At 33.0% G+C, this 20,237-nt stretch overlaps 1 protein-coding gene across 1 annotated transcript; it reads left to right on the top strand.

The window, feature by feature from the left end:
- The first annotated feature begins 4,040 nt into the window (after positions 1–4,040).
- LOC133323750 (PITH domain-containing protein GA19395) lies at positions 4,041–6,726 on the top strand. Its single transcript, XM_061532671.1, has 5 exons — positions 4,041–4,238; positions 4,301–4,422; positions 6,228–6,332; positions 6,448–6,533; positions 6,602–6,726. The coding sequence occupies exons 1-5, from the start codon at positions 4,041–4,043 to the stop codon at positions 6,724–6,726; spliced, it is 636 nt and encodes a 211-aa protein (XP_061388655.1).
- The last annotated feature ends 13,511 nt before the right edge of the window (positions 6,727–20,237 follow it).

Here is a 20,237-nt window from a genome sequence, read left to right as displayed (position 1 = left end):
ACAACAAAAACATTAATATAATTAAGAAGATCCTGAAGAAAAATGATTTTCCGGACAAAACTATTGACAATCTCATGATACGAGCAAGAAAAGAAAAGACAAAGACAAAGAAAACAAGCGACAACAGCGAGAAAATTTACAAAACTATGACATATACACGTGGGTTTTCAGAAAGATTAAAACATTCTAACATTTACGACATCACAACAATTGAGCTGGCATTTAAAACTACGAACACGCTGAATAATCTTTTCAGTAAAATACAAGACGAGGAGAAATCCAACGTAGTATACCGCATTAAATGCGGGAGACAAGTCCAACGTATGCCAAAAGGTACTACTAAGACTAAATTAAAGACAATATATATACGCATATATATATCGGATCAAAAAGCTCTGTACAAACCCATAGAGCAAAAAACAGCCCTTGCAGCACACTGCACAAAAACAGGACATACCCCAGATTTTAATGACATAAAAATTCTAACTCAAGAAAGTAATTATCAAAAAAGGTTTACTCTTGAGATGTTGCACATAATCAATATATTGACACTCGACTCAATTATAAAACCGACACAGACAACTGCGCTCAAATCTATAGACACACAGTAAACAAATACAAATCTGGTAGACTTTAGTTGAAGTAAGAACGTTGACTTAAAGACAACATAACTTTCTTCAAGTAAGTTTATTTACATATTGTTATTGTCAGACAGACGGACGGACGGACATGTTTCAAAATCTGTTAAAATATATGTAATTGTAGTTCCCTGAGGATGATTGGAGAATCCAATCGAAATATTGGAAACAATAAACATTAAAAATCAAAATTAGAAACGATTTTTACTTTTAAAAAGCCTACAGCCGAACTAATACAACAAAGATAAACAAAACTAGGCAAACGATACCAATTCAAACAAATTAAACAATTCTAATCTTAAAAAAACACGAATCTTTAATGTTTTGGACAAACTTATTTAGAAACAAATCAAGGCTCTTAAATATGTTGGAAAAAAGTGCTTAAGAAAATCCACGCCTATTGAATGAAAATCTAAAAATTTCCGAAGTGCCAAATATTGGAGTTTATTTTTATATAGTGGCTATACCAAAATAGCAATATGTATATATATATTGTTGCGAAATGACAGATTTAATATACATTCAACCTTATGGTGTATATTACAAAATTAATTTTTAGTAAAACTTACCATTTTGATTATATGATTTTGCAAAGTTTCCCAGACAATTCCATTGGATATTAAAATTACTTATCCAATTTAGAGAAAGAGTTGAAGTGCATTTTACCAGACTTCTAACATTTCTAAATAAAAACAAAAAATCGAATTATGATTAAATGAAAATTTTTAGGTTAGATTAAAAACTCACCTTTGTAGCGCCTTTCCTTAAGACAAATGTTGTGTTTTTCATATAGAACAACCCTCGATTCGATTGAAATGTACAACATGTGTCCAAAATTGTTAACTTTTTTCTTCTTGGACCCAATGTAATGAATGTCATGGGAAGAAAGCGAGATATTTACCGAAAGCATACACTATACCGAACATGAAGACTTTTCTGTACACGACTACAGCACGTATTTAAAATGTTTTTTCAATAGACTTTAATTGGTTTTGAAAGCCATTGGATAAATTTCTTCTTGGACCCAATTTAAATAACGCTTTGAGAAGTGAGGAATTTACGGAACGCATACACTTAACCGAACGCGAAGTCTATACTGAACGCGAAGACTATGCCGTACACAATTACAATACGCAATTAAATTTTCCAATAGACCTGAATGTATTTCATTGTTACTATGGGCCGTCATTGGATAGATTCTTTGGAAATGAAATTGGATAGATTCTATTCTAGTCTTATAAAATTTCTAAATTAAAAAGAAAATGTTGAACAATTATCTTTTTCGATTCACATAGACATTTGTATTTATATTAACTTTTCCAATATGAGTTCATTTTTTAATTTCGCAAGTCCTTGGGCTGGTTTTTTTATAGGGACATTACCATATTCTAGTCTTATAAAATTTCTAAATTAAAAAGAAATATTTAATGAACACGATTATACTTCGAATTTAAAATGTTTTCCCAATAGGCTCTAATGTGTTTCAGGATTACTGTGGGATGCCATTCGAGAGATGGATTCATACAATTTATCAATTGCGAAGTTGTAATTTTTTATTCTAATAAGAATTTTCTTCCGTTTTGAAAGCGGCTGGGCTACGTTTATTATAGCCCACTCGTCTAAAGTTTCTAAAATAAAAATCAATTTTTATAAATACGATTCAAATTTTTAGACTTTAATACTCACGTTTGTAGTGATTTGCCGTAGACAAATTTGGGATTCCCTATATCACCACTCCAATCAATTCCATTGAAATTAATAACATATATCGGACATATGTTTTCCCAATAATTCAGGGTGGGATTCATGGTAGCTGTGGGAAGCAATTGGAGAGATCCCTTGGAATATGGGTTATTGGAAAGTGCATAAATTTGAGCCACACAATTTACAATTTATTAATCACAATTTATCTATCCAATATGAATTTCCATCCTTTCCATCCGATTGTCTAAAATAAATAAAAAAAAAACAAATTTTAGATCTATAATTAAATTCAAAATTTTAGTTTGTATCCAAAATCTCACCTTGGTGGCGCTTTTTCTTAAAAAAGGGGGATTACTACGATAGAATCCGATTGGATTGAAAGTTAAAATATATGGCCAACATTGCTGTATTTTTTTGCATGGGACGCAACATAAAGGGCAACTTGAGTAGAACACGAAAGGTTAACCGTAAACGAAAACTTTGCCGAACACAAAAACTTTACCGAACACGAAGACTTTGCCGCGCACGAAGTCTATACCGATCGCGAAGCCTTTAACGAGTACGAATATAATACGAATTTAAAATGCTTTCCCAATATACGCTTTTGGGAGGGAAACAGTTGGAGAGAACATCTGTTGAAATATGGGTTGTTATAAATTGCATATATTTGGGGAGACATAAAATTTACAAATTGACCATCACCTATGAAGTTATCATTTTTTGTATTCCAATAGGAATTTTCTCCGAAGCGTTTCAGGGGCCATTAACTTTAACCGGCTGAAATAAAAAAAGTGTTAGTTCTATGATCATATGTATAAAAAATTGCAGGTTAGTTTCAAATACTCACCTTTGTCGGGATTTTCCTTAAGATAAATTTGGGATCCCCAATATAGAACGGCATAAGTTTATTTCCGGGGGACCCATCATAAGGGACAACATGAGTGGAACTGCATGTCATTACTGCGACGCGTGATCTTCACCGAACACTATTATAAAACGCAATGGGAAGCTATAGGAGCTACACCTTTCTCTAATCAACAGACAAAGGCATTAATCCAGAAGCTATAGGAGATTTGAAGATGTAGTTTTGCAAATTCCATAAATGTGGACCTATCATTTGTACTTCATCAACGATGTTGTTGTTATTTTCTTTTTTCCAATATGAATTTCTTTCCATTTGCACATAAGCCGGCCACAGCCCCCCTTTTTGACAAAAGGCAATGGTGAATTTTCATATTTGAATTTTTTCGACATATTATTCCATTTTTTTTTCAACGAAAACACATTTTTACCGACACCCGTCACTTTGATTTCGAATAGTTCTACATTTCACCCGACAAAACACTTTATTTCTATTATTTCAAACGATTTTTCCGGTCCTCGCATTTAAACGCGCCATTATTTCACAATCTACTAACGAACCGACGCCATAACAAATCAGCTGTTCAGCGACCGTTCCCATTACATGCAAACAGCAAAACATACGTTACGTTATCCACTAATCGCCGTTGAACTATTCACAATAAAGAGAAACAGCTGATTATTTGCAAAGAGAACCGGTGTTTTTTTATTTAGTTTTTCTTCATTATCATCCATTTTCAACTTCTCATATTCGTATTTGCCAAAAGAGGCTTTTTAGTGTTCTGTGTTCTGGAATTTTTGTATTTGTTTACAACGCCGCCGAATAGCAGCAAAAAAATGCCCGGTCATTCCCATACTCATGGCCATGGTTGTGGCCACGAAGCCACCGATGTCGATCATGCCCTTGAAATGGGCATCGAATATAGTCTGTATCAAAAAATTGATATGGAAAATTTGGAATGTCTGAATGAGGAATCCGATGGGGATGGCAAGAAGGTCTTCAAACCCTATGAGGAGCGCTTGGATGTGACAAAGGTTAGTTTTGTGATATTTTTGAATTTAGAAATCTGAATAAATTTGTTTTGCAAATTTTGCAGTTCGTCAAAAGTGATTGTGATGAGGAATTGCTGTTCAACATACCCTTTACTGGGAACATTAAACTGAAGGGTATTATTGTGGCTGGAGCCAATGATGATTCACATCCGAATAAAATGAGACTGTAAGTAATGGAAGAAATGAGTTAGATTACGAAATTATGTGATGTTAAAATAATACGGTAGTGGATTATTTTGAAATGTTGGCCACAGTGCTTAAGGTCCTCCTTATAACGATGTTTAAAAAAAACTAACAATAATGCTAGAGAAAAAAAGGAAGAAAGAACAAGGAAAACGTGAGCGTATATATTGTATACCACCTGGCCAAGATGAGGTCAGGATAGCAATAAATCGACTGACAAATAATAAAGCAGCAAAAGAAGACGGATTACCAGCCGAACTATTCTAGGCCGGTGGTCAGACACTGATCAGGAGCATGCACCAACTGATTAGTACAATTTGGCTGGAGGAATGCATGTCCAATGATTGGAACCTCAGCATCCTGTGTCCCATGCACAAAAAAGGAGACAAGACGATATGTGCCAGCTATAGAGGAATATGTCTCCTTCCCATCGCATATAAAGTGCTATCCAGTGTGCTGTGTGAACGACTGATGCCAATGGTCAATGACGTTATGAAAAGTCCCACGAAAAACACATCGACATATTTCACCTATTCTTCGACTATAAAGCTACATTCAACAGTCCAATCTGCTCAGAGGTATTTAAAGGCATATCTGCGCTCGGCACCCCTGCAAAATTAATACGGCTATGAAAGATAATTTTAACTGGAACAAGGTCAGCAGTTAAATTCGGAAAGGAAATCTCTTCAATACCGAACGAGGATTCCGACAATGTGAAAGTTTGTCGTGTGACCATTTTAACATCCTACGCCGACGTCATCGACAAAATGGGTCGAACATTGCGAGCGGATACACCCACCTTTGGACGAATTGAGAGATTGTCTGCCAAAGTGGAACTGGCAGTAAATAGCAAAAAGACCATGCTGATGTTATCAACGCGCAAGACGTCCTGTAGACTCGGACCAAGTGTGGAACTTGAAAACTACAGTTTCGATGTGGCGAACGATTTTATATAATTCGGTATCGCCATAAACTAATAACATCAGTTTTGAGGTACGGAGAAGGAAAGTGTTGGCCAACAAATGCTACTATGGTCTGAGTAAGCAATTCTAAACTCTCACTCTACAAGACGCGTATACTACCCGTGTTGTTGCATGGATCTGAAGCATGGGTACTTGCACAAGCAGATGAGGCAGCAATTGGAGTGTTTGAGAGAAAAATTCTTTGAAAGATCTATGGGCCGATTTGCTTCGACGGCGAATATCGCCGTCGAATGTAGCATGAGTTGTACCATCTATTCTCGGACATCGACATAGTTAGATGTATCGAGCTGTAAGCGAATTGATTCTAACTTTGCATATCATAATATTTTTAACTTGGCTATATCAATTCCGATGATGGAACCCGTCGGTCCATTCGTTCTGGTACCACCCCCACAAAATGTTATCAATTCAATTCCGAACGAATGGAATATCTGATTTGATTCAAACTTTGAAAATCGTATACATTTTAAAAAAAACCTAGATTAAGTTTGACGATCAAACATGTATTCTATAGAGCAACCTCTTCTGGTACCTCTTATCTTGCATTGCAAAATTTTTTTAATGATAAAAAATCGGTATCTAGGAAGGATTGTGAAAATCGACTACTAGAGTTTTTGCAAATAGAGATCAGGACTTCTATGGCATTATGAAGTTACCTTTAAAATAGCAACACGGTGCATATTCGGACCTTGCGAACATGTTAAATAAAGTCATATAGTTCGTAAAAAAAAATTTATTTTTCCCCAACCTAATTTTTTATACCCCCACCCTATTACTTGTTAATAATTTATCATTTCTTTTCTAGATTCAAAAATCGCCCAAAAATGACATTTGATGATGCCCAAGCTAAAGCAGATCAGGAATTCGAATTGACACGTGATTGCCGCGGTGAAGTTGAATATTCTCCAAAGTAAGTTATGCACACCGATTTTTCGCAAATTGCAAAGACACATTCTACATTATTTTCATAAACTGTAATATGTCGGAATATTTAATTGATATTTTGTTTATTCTTCCCTTTACAGAGTTGTTACATTTTCATCTGTCCATCATTTATCGATCCATTTCCCATCCAATTTTGGTGATGATAATACGAAAATTTATTATATTGGTAAGTATTTTTTTGTTTGCTTTTTTGTTTTTGTATTTTCAATTTAATTACATTTTTTTATTTGCTAGGACTTCGTGGTGAATTCAGTGAGGCGCATCATCATGGTGTTACAATTTGCAGTTATGAAGCCCGGCCCAATGTCAGCGATCATAAGAATGAAGCATTCGATTCTGTTACCAGAACTATACAATAATCCCAAGGAGGAGAAGAGAGATGGACTATATTTTAATTGATTTCCTAATTGTGAAAATGCACATAAAAGTCTAGCGTATAACTGGAAACAACGTAGAAATTATTTAAATAAAAGTAAATTATTATTATTTTTTATATTGTCCGATAATTTAAATGTTTTTTATTGAAGAAGAAGCGTCCATTGTGAAGACTTCTAATGTATATTTCTTATGAAAAAATAACACACAACGAACAAGTTTAATTTTTTTACCGACGGCTTTGGTACAGGCACATCCTCCTGTAGAGATGAAGAAACCTGGTGACACAGCGTGTTGAGGATCTGGAAGGAACATTTTGCAAAGCTTCTTGTATCAATTAGTGGCGGTGAAGAAGATATCTTAGAACCAATAAGAAATGACGGTATAGAGTGTATACCACCGAGTCAATATGAGGTCTGAATAGCAATTAATCGGCTGAAGAACAATAAAGCAGTAGGTACCGATGGATTATCAATTTGTATTACAATTTGGTTAGGAGCATTCACCAGTTGAATAGTACAATTTGGTTAGAGAATGCATGTCCAGCCTCAGAACCTCAGCAACCTGTGTTCCGTGCACAAAAAAGGAGCCATGAGAGATATGTGCCAACTATTAAGGAGTTCCCATCGTATATATCCTGCATGCTGTGTGAACGACTGAAGCCAATGGTCAATGATATTATTGCACCATACCATTGCGGTTTCAGACATGGCAAATCCACCATTGACCAGATTTTCACTCTGCGCCAAATCCTGGAAAACCCCACGAAAAACACATCGACACATTCCACCTATTCGTCGACTACAAAGCCGCATTCGACAGCCCTATCCGTTCAGAGGTATATAAAGCCATGTATGCGCTCGACACTCCTGCAAAATTAATACGGCTATGCAGAATAACTTTAACTGACACATGATCAGCAGTTAAAGTCGAAAAGGACCTCTTGGAGCCGCTCAACACCGAACAAGGTTGCAGACAAGGTGACAGTTTGTCGTGTGACCTGTTTAACATCCTGCTGGAAAAGGTCATACGAGATGCAAATGTGAACAGAAATGACACTCTGTATACCAAACATCATATGTTACAAAACATACGCCGACGTTATCGACATAATGGGTCGAACATTGCGAACGGTAACACCAACCTTTGAACGAATTGAGAAAGAGTCTGTCAATGTGGAACTGGTAGTAAATAGCGAGAAGACCATGCTGATGGTATCAACACGCAAGACGTCCAGTAGACTCGGACCAACTGAGGAACTTCGAGGTAGTGAACGATTTTATGTATCTCGGTACCGCTACAACAAAATGAATAACATCAGTTATGAAATTCGGAGAAGGATTGTGATGGCGAACAGATGCTACTATAGTCTTAGTAAGCAGTTTAGAAACAAAGCCACCTCCCGCCAGACCAATCTCACCCTTTGCAAGACGGTGATACTACTTGTAAACAGGAAAACAACATTCATATTAACTGCTACAACAACAACCCGTGCTGTTGTATGGATCTGAAGCATGGGTACTTCCGCAAGCAGATGAGGCAGCTCTTGGAGTGTTTGAGAGAAAAATTCTCCGTAAGATTTATGGGCCAATCTATGTCCACAGCGAATATCGCCGTCGAATGAACCATGAATTATACCATCTATTCTCGGACATCGCATAGTCAGACGTATAGAGCTGCAAACACTACGTTAGCTAGGTCATGTTGTGAGAATGGATGAGGATGCCCCAGTTCAAAAGGCATATAAAAGCGAATCAGCTGATGGTTCACGTTGAAGGGAAAGACCATAAATCCGATGGAAAGATCAAATAGAAGACAACGTTTCTCAAATTGGAAGAGCTGCTCACAAATCTTTTTTTAAGCTCGGCTTATGGATCAAACCTTCTGTCACAAGGTTATGTACCCTTCCCTATAGAAAAAAATTTAAACACCATACAAGAGTTTATTTTTTTTTTTGTAATATTTTTAAATTTTTATTGTGTTTTTCTTCTTCATCATCTTCTTTGTTATTATTTATTTATTTCTCCATATGAAATATCATCATCATTATTTATTATTTTATTTTTCTTGGTTTATTTGGTAACGTTTTTTTTCATTTGTTTTTCTTCTTGTTGTGGTGTTGGGTGTTTCTTGTAGTAAATTTGGGAGTAGTTTTTTTTTGTTTGGTTTTTGGATTTTTTTTTTTTTTTGTTATTTTTTATAAGAAAATTGTTTTTTTTTTTTTTGGTTGGTAAAAGGGGGAATTGTTTCGCCTTTTTCTCTGGTTATTTTGCTGCTGATAAAAAGATAATTTCATTTTGTTTTCATAGTTGTTGTTTGTGGTTTGGTTTTTGTTTAAGAATAATAATAAATTTGTTTATAACAAAATTGACAAGAGTGTAGAAAAAATGTATTGTGTTGTTCTTTTTGTTGTTGTGTTATAATGTAATAGTTTCTAATGTCATTATATAAATTTGTTGGTGTATTTTAGTAGCCAAGTGGTGTTGGGTGAATGTAAAAATGTGAAGGTGTCTGAGGAGAGTGTTGAATGAATGCAGGATTTTTGTTGTTGTTTTGATGAAAGTGAATTGTGTTTTAAGGAACCAAAAATGCAATTCAAAAAAAAAATTGTTAAAAGAAATACAAGAACGATTTTTAAGTAATGGAAACCAAGTAAAAACGTTGTTACGTTTGGTCGTGTCGAACATCTTAAGGGCCCCATACAGTACACATCATGCCGTTATGCCGATGAACCCCTTTTTGTATATGTGAGATTGACTAGTGTATGGCAAACTCTTCAATCACTATTCCAAAAAATCGATTTTTGTCCAAAAAAAAAAAAAATCACATTTTGAATCGTAGATTCAGTTCTTTTTTATTTCGTCACAATTTTATTATTTGTATACTCAAAATTATTTACTGTCAACTTTGAAAATGAATAAAATTCACCAGATTGAAAGGGTTTCATTTTCAAAATCAAAACTATTTTGATTTTCTTCATGCATTGTGTGTGTCACACATGTGTCACAAATAAACATTCAAAAAATAACACATACTATATGGGAGCTACCCTGGAACTTGGGCCAATATTGATAATTTTTGGTAGGGACATTTTTTAAACAATAATAATCCAAAATATAAAATTGCATGTTATTTGGATGAAAATTTTACCGAAACTCCTCAAAATTTCGAAAAACCAAAATATAAATTTACGAGCCAATTTAGGTGAAAAAACTGGCCATCTCCTCATATTACAGAAATCCGCAAGTTATCGGTATATGATGGCTACCCTAAAATGTGGATCAATATCGATGATTTTTAGTAATCGAATTTATGACTCAATGAGAACCTGACATTTGAAATTTAAGTCAATTCGGATGAAATTCTTGCCCAAAATACCAAAAATCGGGGGTACCGATAAATGGGGGCTACCACGAAACTTGGACCCATATTGATAATTTTTGGTAAGGAGATTTTCTACCCAATGTGAATCCAAAATATTCAATTACAGCCAATCTAGGTAAAAAAAACTGACCTATCTTCTCTGAAATCCGCAAGGTACCGGTATATGGTGGCTACCCTAAAATGTGGGCCAATATAGATAATTTTTAGTAAACCAAAATATTTAATTAGCGCCAACTCTTACCCAAAATAACGAAAATTGGCGGTACCTTTATGTGGGGACTACCACGAAACTTGGACCAGGATTCATAATTTTTGGTGGGGATAACAGCCATTGGGAATTCAAAATATTAAATTTCAGTCATTTTGGTAGAATAACATGCCCAATCTCCCCGATACCCTCATATTCGGGTTGTAACGGTATACGATGGCTTCCCGAAAATGTGAGGCAATAGGCATAATTTTTGATGAGGAGATTTGACACCCAACATATGTAATTACACAAAATCCGTTTAAAGCCTTGTCCCATATTCGTATAACATCGAAAATTGAGGGATACGGTTATATGGGGTCTACCCTGAAACTTCGACCAATATTGATAATTTTCGGTGGGGAGGTTTTCTACCCATTGGGAATCCAAAATATAAAATTAGAGTAATTTTGGTGGAAAAAACATGGCTAATCTCCCCAATACCTTTATATTCGAGTGGTATCGTTATACGGTGGCTACCCTAAAAAGTGGGGCAATAGAGATAATTTTTGATTTGGAGATTTGACACCAATGAGAACTCTACATATGTCAACTACAGCCAATTCCATATACCAAATTCCATATTTAAGACCGAAAATTGAGGTGTGCCGTTATATAGGGTCTACCCTGAATCATGGGTCAATGTTGATAATTTTTAGTAGGGACTTTTTCTACCCAATAATATTTCAAAATATGAAATTATAGCCAATTTGAGCAAAAAAAAGTTGTTCAATCTCCTCGTATTACTGAAATTCGGGAGGTATCCTTATATGAGAGCCGTACCAAAATTTGGACCAATGTTGTTAATTTCTGGTAGGTAGATTGTTGCTTCCCAATAAGAAACCAACATATAAAATGACAGATAATTATCATATAGAGGCCACTTTTTTAAAAAATATTTTCAAAATTTATAAATTAAAAAAAAAACTCCAAATGTTTTACAAATTTCCTTAAGATTGACAATTAATAAAAAGTCGAACATTTCTCAGAAAAAAAATTAAATAAAAGTAATTCAAAAACAAAAAAGCGTGATATTTTTAAATCATTTTTTTAATTTATTTTTTTTATATTTTTTTAGAATAAATATAATGTGTATTATTTTATTTTGTTATAATGATGATGATGCTGATTGATGTATGTGTTAACAATCTTCTTCTTCTTCCTTGCCTTTGTTCATTCAATCTATATGCGATTAATTTAATAAAAATTGAATTTAAACAAATTAGTTGTTTGTTTTTTTAATTTATTTATTATTGATTCTTTATTGGTTTATGCGTAATGTATTGTGAGATTTTTTATTAATTAATTAATTTATTTTTTTAGTACAAACTTAACAATGTTTTATTTTGTTTTCATTTTTTTCTTTGTAGTTAAATGAATTTTATTTATCTAGATATTTTTGTTTAATTTTCTGTTTTTGTTTTTTTTTTTTTAATTTTTTCTGCAAAAATGGTGATGGTAGCTTCGGCATCGGTTATATTTATATTTGATGGTTTGTTTTTTTTTAATTTTTTGTTAAGGGAGGAATGGTGGAGTTGATGTAAGGGAGTAATGTTAAAATGTAATGCATATATATATGAAGTATGTGTGTGTGTGAGGGTGGCTGCCTTAGGGGGGTTGTGGAAGTAATAATGAATTTATTTTGTTTTGCATTTTTTTTTAATAAAAACAAAAACATTTTAGAATTGTCTTTGATGATAAATTTAAAAAAAATGAATTACACTTTGCAATGAGAAATTCATTTAACTGCAAGGTACAAAAGAAAATTAAAATTAATTAAATAACTAATCACCGAAACACCGAAAATTGGGGATGCCGATATATGGGGTCTACCCTTAAACTTCGACCAATATTGTTGATTTTTGGTAGAGAGATTTTTTGATCAATGAGAATCAAAAATACCAAATTACAGTCAATTTGGCTGAAAAACGTACCAAATCTCCCAAAATATCGAAATTTGAGAGACATCGTTATATGGGAGCTACACTGAATCTTGGACCAATATTAATAATTTTTGGTAGGGAGATTTTCTAACCAAAGAGAACCCAAAATATAAAATTAAATGAAAATTGTACAAAATCTCCATAAATATCGAAAATTTTGAGGCAGCTACCCTAAAATGTGGACCAATATTGGTAATTTTTTGTGGGAAGATTTGTTACCCAACGAGAACCCAAAATACTAAATTACAGCCAATTTGGCAGAACAAAGAGCCAAATCTCCCAAAATTTCGAAAATTGTGAGGTATCATTAAATGGGAGCTACCCTAAAAAATGGATCAATATTGATAATTTTTGTTAGGGAGATTTTCTAACCAATGAAAACCCAAAATACCAAATTACAAATAATTTAGTTTGAAAAACGAGCTTAATCTACCAAAATATCGACATTTGGGAGGTATAGCTGTATTGAAGCTAACCTTAAAATTGGATTAATATCACTTATTTTTGGTAGGGAGATTTTTTAACCAATGATAATCCAAAATATAAAATTGCAGCTGAATTGAATGAAAAACATATTTAATTTAGCAAAATATCGATATTTTGGTGTTACCGTGCTATATATGGGAGCTATCCTAAAATATGGACCAATATTAATAATTTTTGGTAGGGAGATTTGTTACCCAATGAGAACCCAAAATACTAAATTGAAGCCAATTTGGCTGAACAGCGAGCCCAATCTCCTAAAATATCGAAATTTGAGAGTTATCGTTATATGAGAGAAAACCTGAAACTTGAACCCATATTGATAATTTTTGGTAGGGAGATTTTTTCTAAAAAAACAATAATCCAAAATATAAAATTGCAGGTTATTTGGATGAAAATTGTACCGAATCTCCTCAAAATATCGATATGTGGGAGGTATCGTTATATGGAGCTACCCTGGAGCTTGGGCCAATATTAATAATTTTTCTTAGAAAAATTTACTACCTAATGCGAACCCAAAATATCGAATTACAGACATCTCGTTTAAAAAAACATATTCGAAATCCTCCAAATACCCAAAAAATGATATACCAAAATAGTAATCGTTATCAATTATTTTTGGTAGGTGGATATATTTCACCTAATGTGAAAAAAATAATAAATCATAAAAAAATACTTAAAATCTATATCCAAGATCTTTAAAATACCGAAAATCGGGGACCTTCATGTAGATCGATATTGATAATTTTTTGGTAGAAAGATATGCTACCCTATGCGAATCCAAAATAACAAATTACAGGCATTTTGAGTGAAAAACATTGGTCTATTTCCCCAAATTACTGAAATCCACAAAGTAGCGGTATATGATGACTACCCTGAAAGTGCTCCAATATGTATAATTTTTGGTTAGGAGATTTTTTACATTGTGAGAACCCAAAATATTTAATTCCAACCAATTCATTTGAAAAACATGCCTAAAATTCTCAAAATACTGAAATTTGGTAGGTACCCTTATATGGTAGCTTTCCCGAAACATGGAACTATATTGTTAATTTTTGGTGGGAAGATTTGCTGCCCAACCTACCTTTACATAGCCCCCATGTAAAGCCCCACGACGTGAACCGATATATCCCATTTTCAATAGCACACATCCTAGTAGTAGTTGCAATATATGTGCAAAATTTCAAAATTCTATCTTAAAAAAATATCTTGTGAGGATTTTGATAAACAGAGATAGGCGGACAATGTTAAATCGAGTTTCTTATGGGGAGTCTTCAGTGAACGTTTGAAGGTATTGCAAACGGAATGGAAAATTTAAAATTAATATTTACTCCACATTATGGTGCAAGAGACCCAGTTAATTTTAGAGATCCTTCGATTTCATACTAAATCTAATGAACATTAAATTTCAAATTTTGATCCCTTTCCATAAAAAATCTCCATTGCAAAATATAATTGTTTTTTTTTTCAATTATTGGTCTGTTCCCGTACTATAAGAATCTACCCGATATTACTATTTTCTTCGACATCATAAAGGAAAAAAGTGTTATCATAGTAGATTCTTGCAGTACGGGAACATACAATATATGTCCGAATGTATGAAAGTGTTGTTGTTGGATTTTTTTTATATTGCGGAGTAATATGTAACAATTGCAATGTATTTTTTTTTTTGTATTTATTGTTATATTCTTTTTTATATTTAATATAAATTGTTTTCGTTTTGTGTCTCATTTCTTTTTTTGTTATCAATAATAGGTTGCTGTCGCTTGTTTCTTGGTTTTTTGGGAGTTTGTTTTGCGATTTTTGTGTGATTTTTTTATTATTGATATTTTATTTAAATGATTTTTTTTTGGTTTTAATTTTTTATGTTAAGTTATGGTATTTGCATTTTTACTATCTGTTTGTTTACAATTTTAGTTGTTTTTTTTTATTAATAATAATTATAATAAAAATTATTTGTAATTAGTTTTGTTGTTTTTTTAATTATTTATCAATCGTATTTATTATCATCTATTACTCTAGTGTTGTTGTTATTTGTTTGTTTTTTCTTTTACTTTATTTTATGCATAGTTTTGTTGTTCGGTTTTTTGTTTTTTTTTTTTTTGTAATTCTTATTATTTAATAAATTAGCTTATAAATTATTTTTTTAGCATTTTGTCTAATAATATTATTTATTTAATTATTTAAACTTACTATACAAGCTCTCTAATAAAGTTTTTGTTGTTGTTGTGTCTTAATTAATTATGCATTACTTTTTTCCATTTGGGATAAATTATGGGTTTTAAAAAAATGGCGGAGTCCGATAAAAAAGGAGAGCTACAAATTTTCCTAACAAAAAAAAGACAACAAAAATGAAATTAAATGTGTGTCATTATTTATAATTTTTGGTAATGAGTACCCAAAATATCAAATTACAGGCAAATCGGTTAAACCCCGTATCCAAGATCCTCAAAATACCGAAAATCTAGGGTAACATTCTAAAAGTGTGTCATTATTTTTTTAATTTTTGGTAGGAAGGTATTCCACCTAATGAGTACCCAAAATATCAAATTACAGACAATTTGGTTAAACCCCGTATCCAAGATCCTCAAATTAGCGAAAATCGAGGGTAACATTCTATGGAGGACTATGAGGAGGAATGTGTCATTATTTATAATTTTTGGTAGGACGGTATTCCACCTAATGAATACCCAAAATATCAAATTACAGACAATTCGGTTAAACCCCGTATTTAAGACCCTCAAATTACCGAAAATCGGGGGTAACGCTCTAAGGGAGACTATATCTAAAAATATGCCAATATTTATAATTTTTGGTAGGAAGGTATTCCACCTAATGAGTACCCAAAATATCAAATTACAGACAAAGATCCTCAAAATACCGAAAATCGAGGGTAACATTCTATGGAGGACTAAATTTAAAAATAGGCCAATATCGAGAAAGTTATATGGGGACTATATCTAAAAATAGGCCAATATTGATAATTTTTGATAAAAGGAGATTTTTCACCTAGTGAGAACCAAAAATATCACATTACAACTAAATTGAGTAAAACAACTCGTATCCAAGATCCTAAAAATATCCAAAAACGGGGATAACGTTCTATGGGGATTACACTTAAAAATTGACCGATATTGTTGATTTTTGGTAAGTAGAGTTTTTACCTAGTGAGAACTAAAAATATCAATTTACAGCCATTTCGGACGGGAAACCTGCAAAAACCGCCCAAAATATTGAAGAATTGGGCGGGACCTTAGGTGTGAACTACACCACAAAGGGAATCAATATTGATAATTATTGGTAGGAAGATTTTCTAACCAATGAGAACCTGAAATACCAAAATAACAGTAAATTCGGATGAAAAACATACCCCAAATCCCTAAAATATCGAAATTTGGAAGGTATAAATTGATAATTTTTGCTAAGGTGATATGATACCCAATGAGAACCCGAAATACCTTATTATAGTTAATTCGATTGACAAAAGGTGCCCCAAATCATAAAAAATCGAATTTTCGGAGGTACCCTTATATGGGAAGCTTCCCTGAAACTTGGATCCTTATTGATAATTTTTGGTAGAGAAATTTGCTACTCAATGGGAATCCAAGATGCTAAATTACAGCCAAGTCGATGGAAAAAAGTGTTCCAAATTGCTAAAATACCGAAATTTGGGAGGTACCCTTATATCGAAGCTACCTCGAAACTTGGACCAATATTCATAACTTTTTTAAGGAGATATGATACCCAAGGTGATACGATATCCAATGAGAACCCGAAATACCTAATTATAGTTAATTCGATAGACAAATGTTGCCCCAAATCATTAAAAAAGCGAATTTTTGGAAATGCCATATATGGGAAGCTTCCCTGAAACTTGGATCCTTATTGATAATTTTTGGTAGAGAAATTTGCTACTCAATGGGAATCTAAGTGCTAAATTACAGCCAAATCGATGGAAAAAAGGTACCCTTATATGGGAGCTACCTTGAAACTTGGATCAATATTCATAATTTTTCTTAAGGAGATATGATACCCAATTAGAACTGAAAATACCTCATTACAAACAATTCTGTGGAAAACCGTGCCTAAAGTTCCCAAAATTCAGAAATTTGGTAGGTACCCTTATATGGGAAACTTCCATGAATGTTGGGCCAATATTGACATTTTGTTTGTGGACAAATTTTCTACCCAGTAAGATCCAAAAATACCAAATAACAATCAATTCGGTTGGAAAACGTGTCCCAAATCCTTAAAATACCGAAATTTGACAGGTACCCTTATATGGGAGCTACCCTCAAACTTGGACCAATATTGATAATTTTTGGCTGAAAGATTTGCTAAACAATGATAACTCAAAAAATAAAATTACAGCCAATTTGGCAGACAAAAGTTGCCTCACATCCCTAAAATACCGAAATTTGGGAATTACCCTTATATTGAAGTTACCCTGAAACTTAGACCAATATTGATAATTTTTGGCAGGGGGAATTTGCTACTCAATGGTTAAAATATGTTTAATATTTTTTTTTACATTTAAATTAAAGATCCACTAGAAAATAGATTTTTAATTTTAAATACAAACAAAAAACATTTTTAACAATTTCAGTATTAATTTTAAATACAAAAAATAAATAAAAACCAGTAAGGAAAGTAGTAAAGTCGGACGGGGCCGACTTTATGATACCCTTCACCACTTTGGGTGTATTCAACAGGACCATTAAAATGAAATTGGATGAACTAAAATAGTTGATATTTATTTAAATGTGAATCTACCTAGATCTATCCATAAAGTATGTAAATCGACTTCAAACAAATATAAATAGGTCATCCGTTGGGCTATATCTGTACTTCTGGAAAACGCAACTACGTAATTCTATGCTAAATTTTGTAAGTTGTGCAAAATTTGATGTCAATCTGACTAACATGAGGAGTTTGATGCCCAATTTACCTGACACCGGGGGAAAATATATATGGAAGCTCTATCCAAATATTAAGCGATTTGAAACAAACTTGTCACAGATTAGTTTGTTCTAATTTCAGAAAGTTTTGTTCCTATCAGCTCATTGGTTCCTTGGTGCGTCAATTACTTAAAATCAATCTATAATAAAAGGGAGCTATATCTAAATCTGGACCGATTTTCACGAAAAAAGCAGACATCACTCTAGGCTCAATTCAGTACGTTATGCCAAATTTCGTGCAAATCGAAGGATATATAGGGATTTTGGTGCACCATTTACATGAAATCGGACGAAACTATATATGGGAGCTATATCTAAATCTGGACCGATTTTCACGAAACTTGGCAGACATGACTCTGGGCTCAATTCAGTACGTTATGCCAAATTTCGTGCAAATCGAAGGATATATAGGGACTTTGGTGCAACATTTACATGAAATCGGACGAAACTATATATGGGAGCTATATCTTAATCTGGACCGATTTTCTTGAAACTTGGCAGACATCATTCTAGGCTAAATTCAGTACGTTATGCCAAATTTCGTGCAAATCGAAGGATATATAGGGACTTTGGCACACCATTTACATGAAATCGGACGAAACTATATATGGGAGCTATATCTAAATCTGGACCGATTTTCTCGAAACTTGGCGGACATCATTCTAGGCTTAATTCAGTACGCTGTGTCAAATTTCGTGCAAATCGAAAGATATATAGGGACTTTGGGGCACCATTTACATGAAATCGGACGAAACTATATATGGGAGCTATATCTAAATCTGGACCGATTTTCACGCAAATTGGCAGACATCATTTTAGACCTAAATGATTAGGCTGTACCAAATTTCGTGCAAATCAAAAGATATATAGGGACTTTGGGACACCATTTACATGAAATCGGACGAAACTATATATGGGAGCTATATCTAAATCTGGACCGATTTTCTCGAAAGTTGACAGACATCATTCTAGGCTCAATTCTGTACGTTATGCTAAATTTCGTGCAAATCGGAGGATTTATAGGGACTTTGGTGCACCATTTACATGAAATCGGTCGAAACTATATATGGGAGCTATATAGAAATCTGGACCGATTTTCTCGAAACTTGGCAGATATCACTCTAGGCTCAATTCAGTACGTTATGCCAAATTTCGTGCAAATCGAAGGATATATAGGGATTTTGGTGCACCATTTACATGAAATCGGACGAAACTATATATGGGAGCTATATCTAAATCTGGACCGATTTTCACGAAACTTGGCAGACATGACTCTGGGCTCAATTCAGTACGTTATGCCAAATTTCGTGCAAATCGAAGTATATATAGGGACTTTGGTGCAACATTTACATGAAATCGGACGAAACTATATATGGGAGCTATATCTAAATCTGGACCGATTTTCACGAAAATTGGCAGACATCATTCTAGACCTAAATGATTAGGCTGTACCAAATTTCGTGCAAATCGAAAGATATATAGGGACCGTTTACATTAAATCGGTTAAATATATATATGGGAGCTATATCTAAATCTGAACCGATTTTTCCCAATTTCAATAGGGTTCGTCCTTGGGCCGAATAAGTGACCTATGCCAATTTTCATCCAATTCGGATAATAAATGCGGCCTGTACTTTGTTTACAATTTAACATGGACAGACAGACGGACAGACGGACAGACGGACAGACGGACGGACGGACGGACATGCATAAATCGACTTAGAAAGTGATTCTATGCATATTCTCAAAAGGAACCATGTGTCTATCTCGATTATTTTTGCCTGTTACAAACATATGCACAAAGACATAATACCCTGTACCACAGTGTGGTGAAGGGTATAAATATAATATATTTCTATTTTTTTCAAAATTTTATTTTATAAAATAATTTCTTTTTAATTTAATGTAAACCAAAAAATCTCATTCCCCGAATTTTAAAAGACCCGTAACTTTTAAAACCCCTAACTTATACCTGCCATATTAATTTTTTTTAAGATTTTATTTTATATTTTTTTATTAGAATTTAAATTATGTTAAATATTGTTTTGGGTTTTTTTGTTCATTCTATAATTATTATCATTATACTTAAAAAATAAATTTGTTGTTTTTGTGTTTTCTTTTTTTGTAGCTTTATAATCTCATATGCCTTGTTTTAACAAATAATTATTTTCGTATTTTAATTATTTTTTTTTTTGGTTTTCTCATAATTGCAGCAATTTTTTATATATATAATTTATTTTTTATTAATATTTATAGGTTTTGTTGTTGTTGTCTTAATTTCATTTATTGCTAGTTGTTTGTTTTTCTTCTCATGTTTCTAAAAATTATTTTTTTTCTCGATTTATTTATTTTTTTTCTTGGTAATAATAAAAATGTTACTTATTTTTTTTCAATTTCGTTATAAGTTTTTTATTTTTATTTATATAAATTGTGTTTTTTTTGTTTGGTTTCTTATTAGGCTCTTAGAGTTTTATTCTAAA

Source organism: Musca vetustissima, unplaced genomic scaffold, assembly GCF_032173495.1.
Source record: "Musca vetustissima isolate MV318-11 ecotype Yass unplaced genomic scaffold, APGP_CSIRO_Mvet_v1 utg5860, whole genome shotgun sequence".
Lineage (NCBI taxonomy): Eukaryota > Metazoa > Arthropoda > Insecta > Diptera > Muscidae > Musca > Musca vetustissima.
The sequence above is the reverse complement of the archived record's forward strand: the minus strand, read 5'-3'. Positions and strand labels throughout refer to the sequence as shown.

Coding starts and splice junctions, on each gene's coding strand:
- LOC133323750 (XM_061532671.1), top strand. CDS start 4,041: ATGCCCGGTCATTCCCATACTCATGGCCATGGTTGTGGCCACGAAGCC. Junction 4,239..4,300: donor AGCGCTTGGATGTGACAAAG/GTTAGTTTTGTG, acceptor CAAATTTTGCAG/TTCGTCAAAAGTGATTGTGA. Junction 4,423..6,227: donor CATCCGAATAAAATGAGACT/GTAAGTAATGGA, acceptor TTTCTTTTCTAG/ATTCAAAAATCGCCCAAAAA.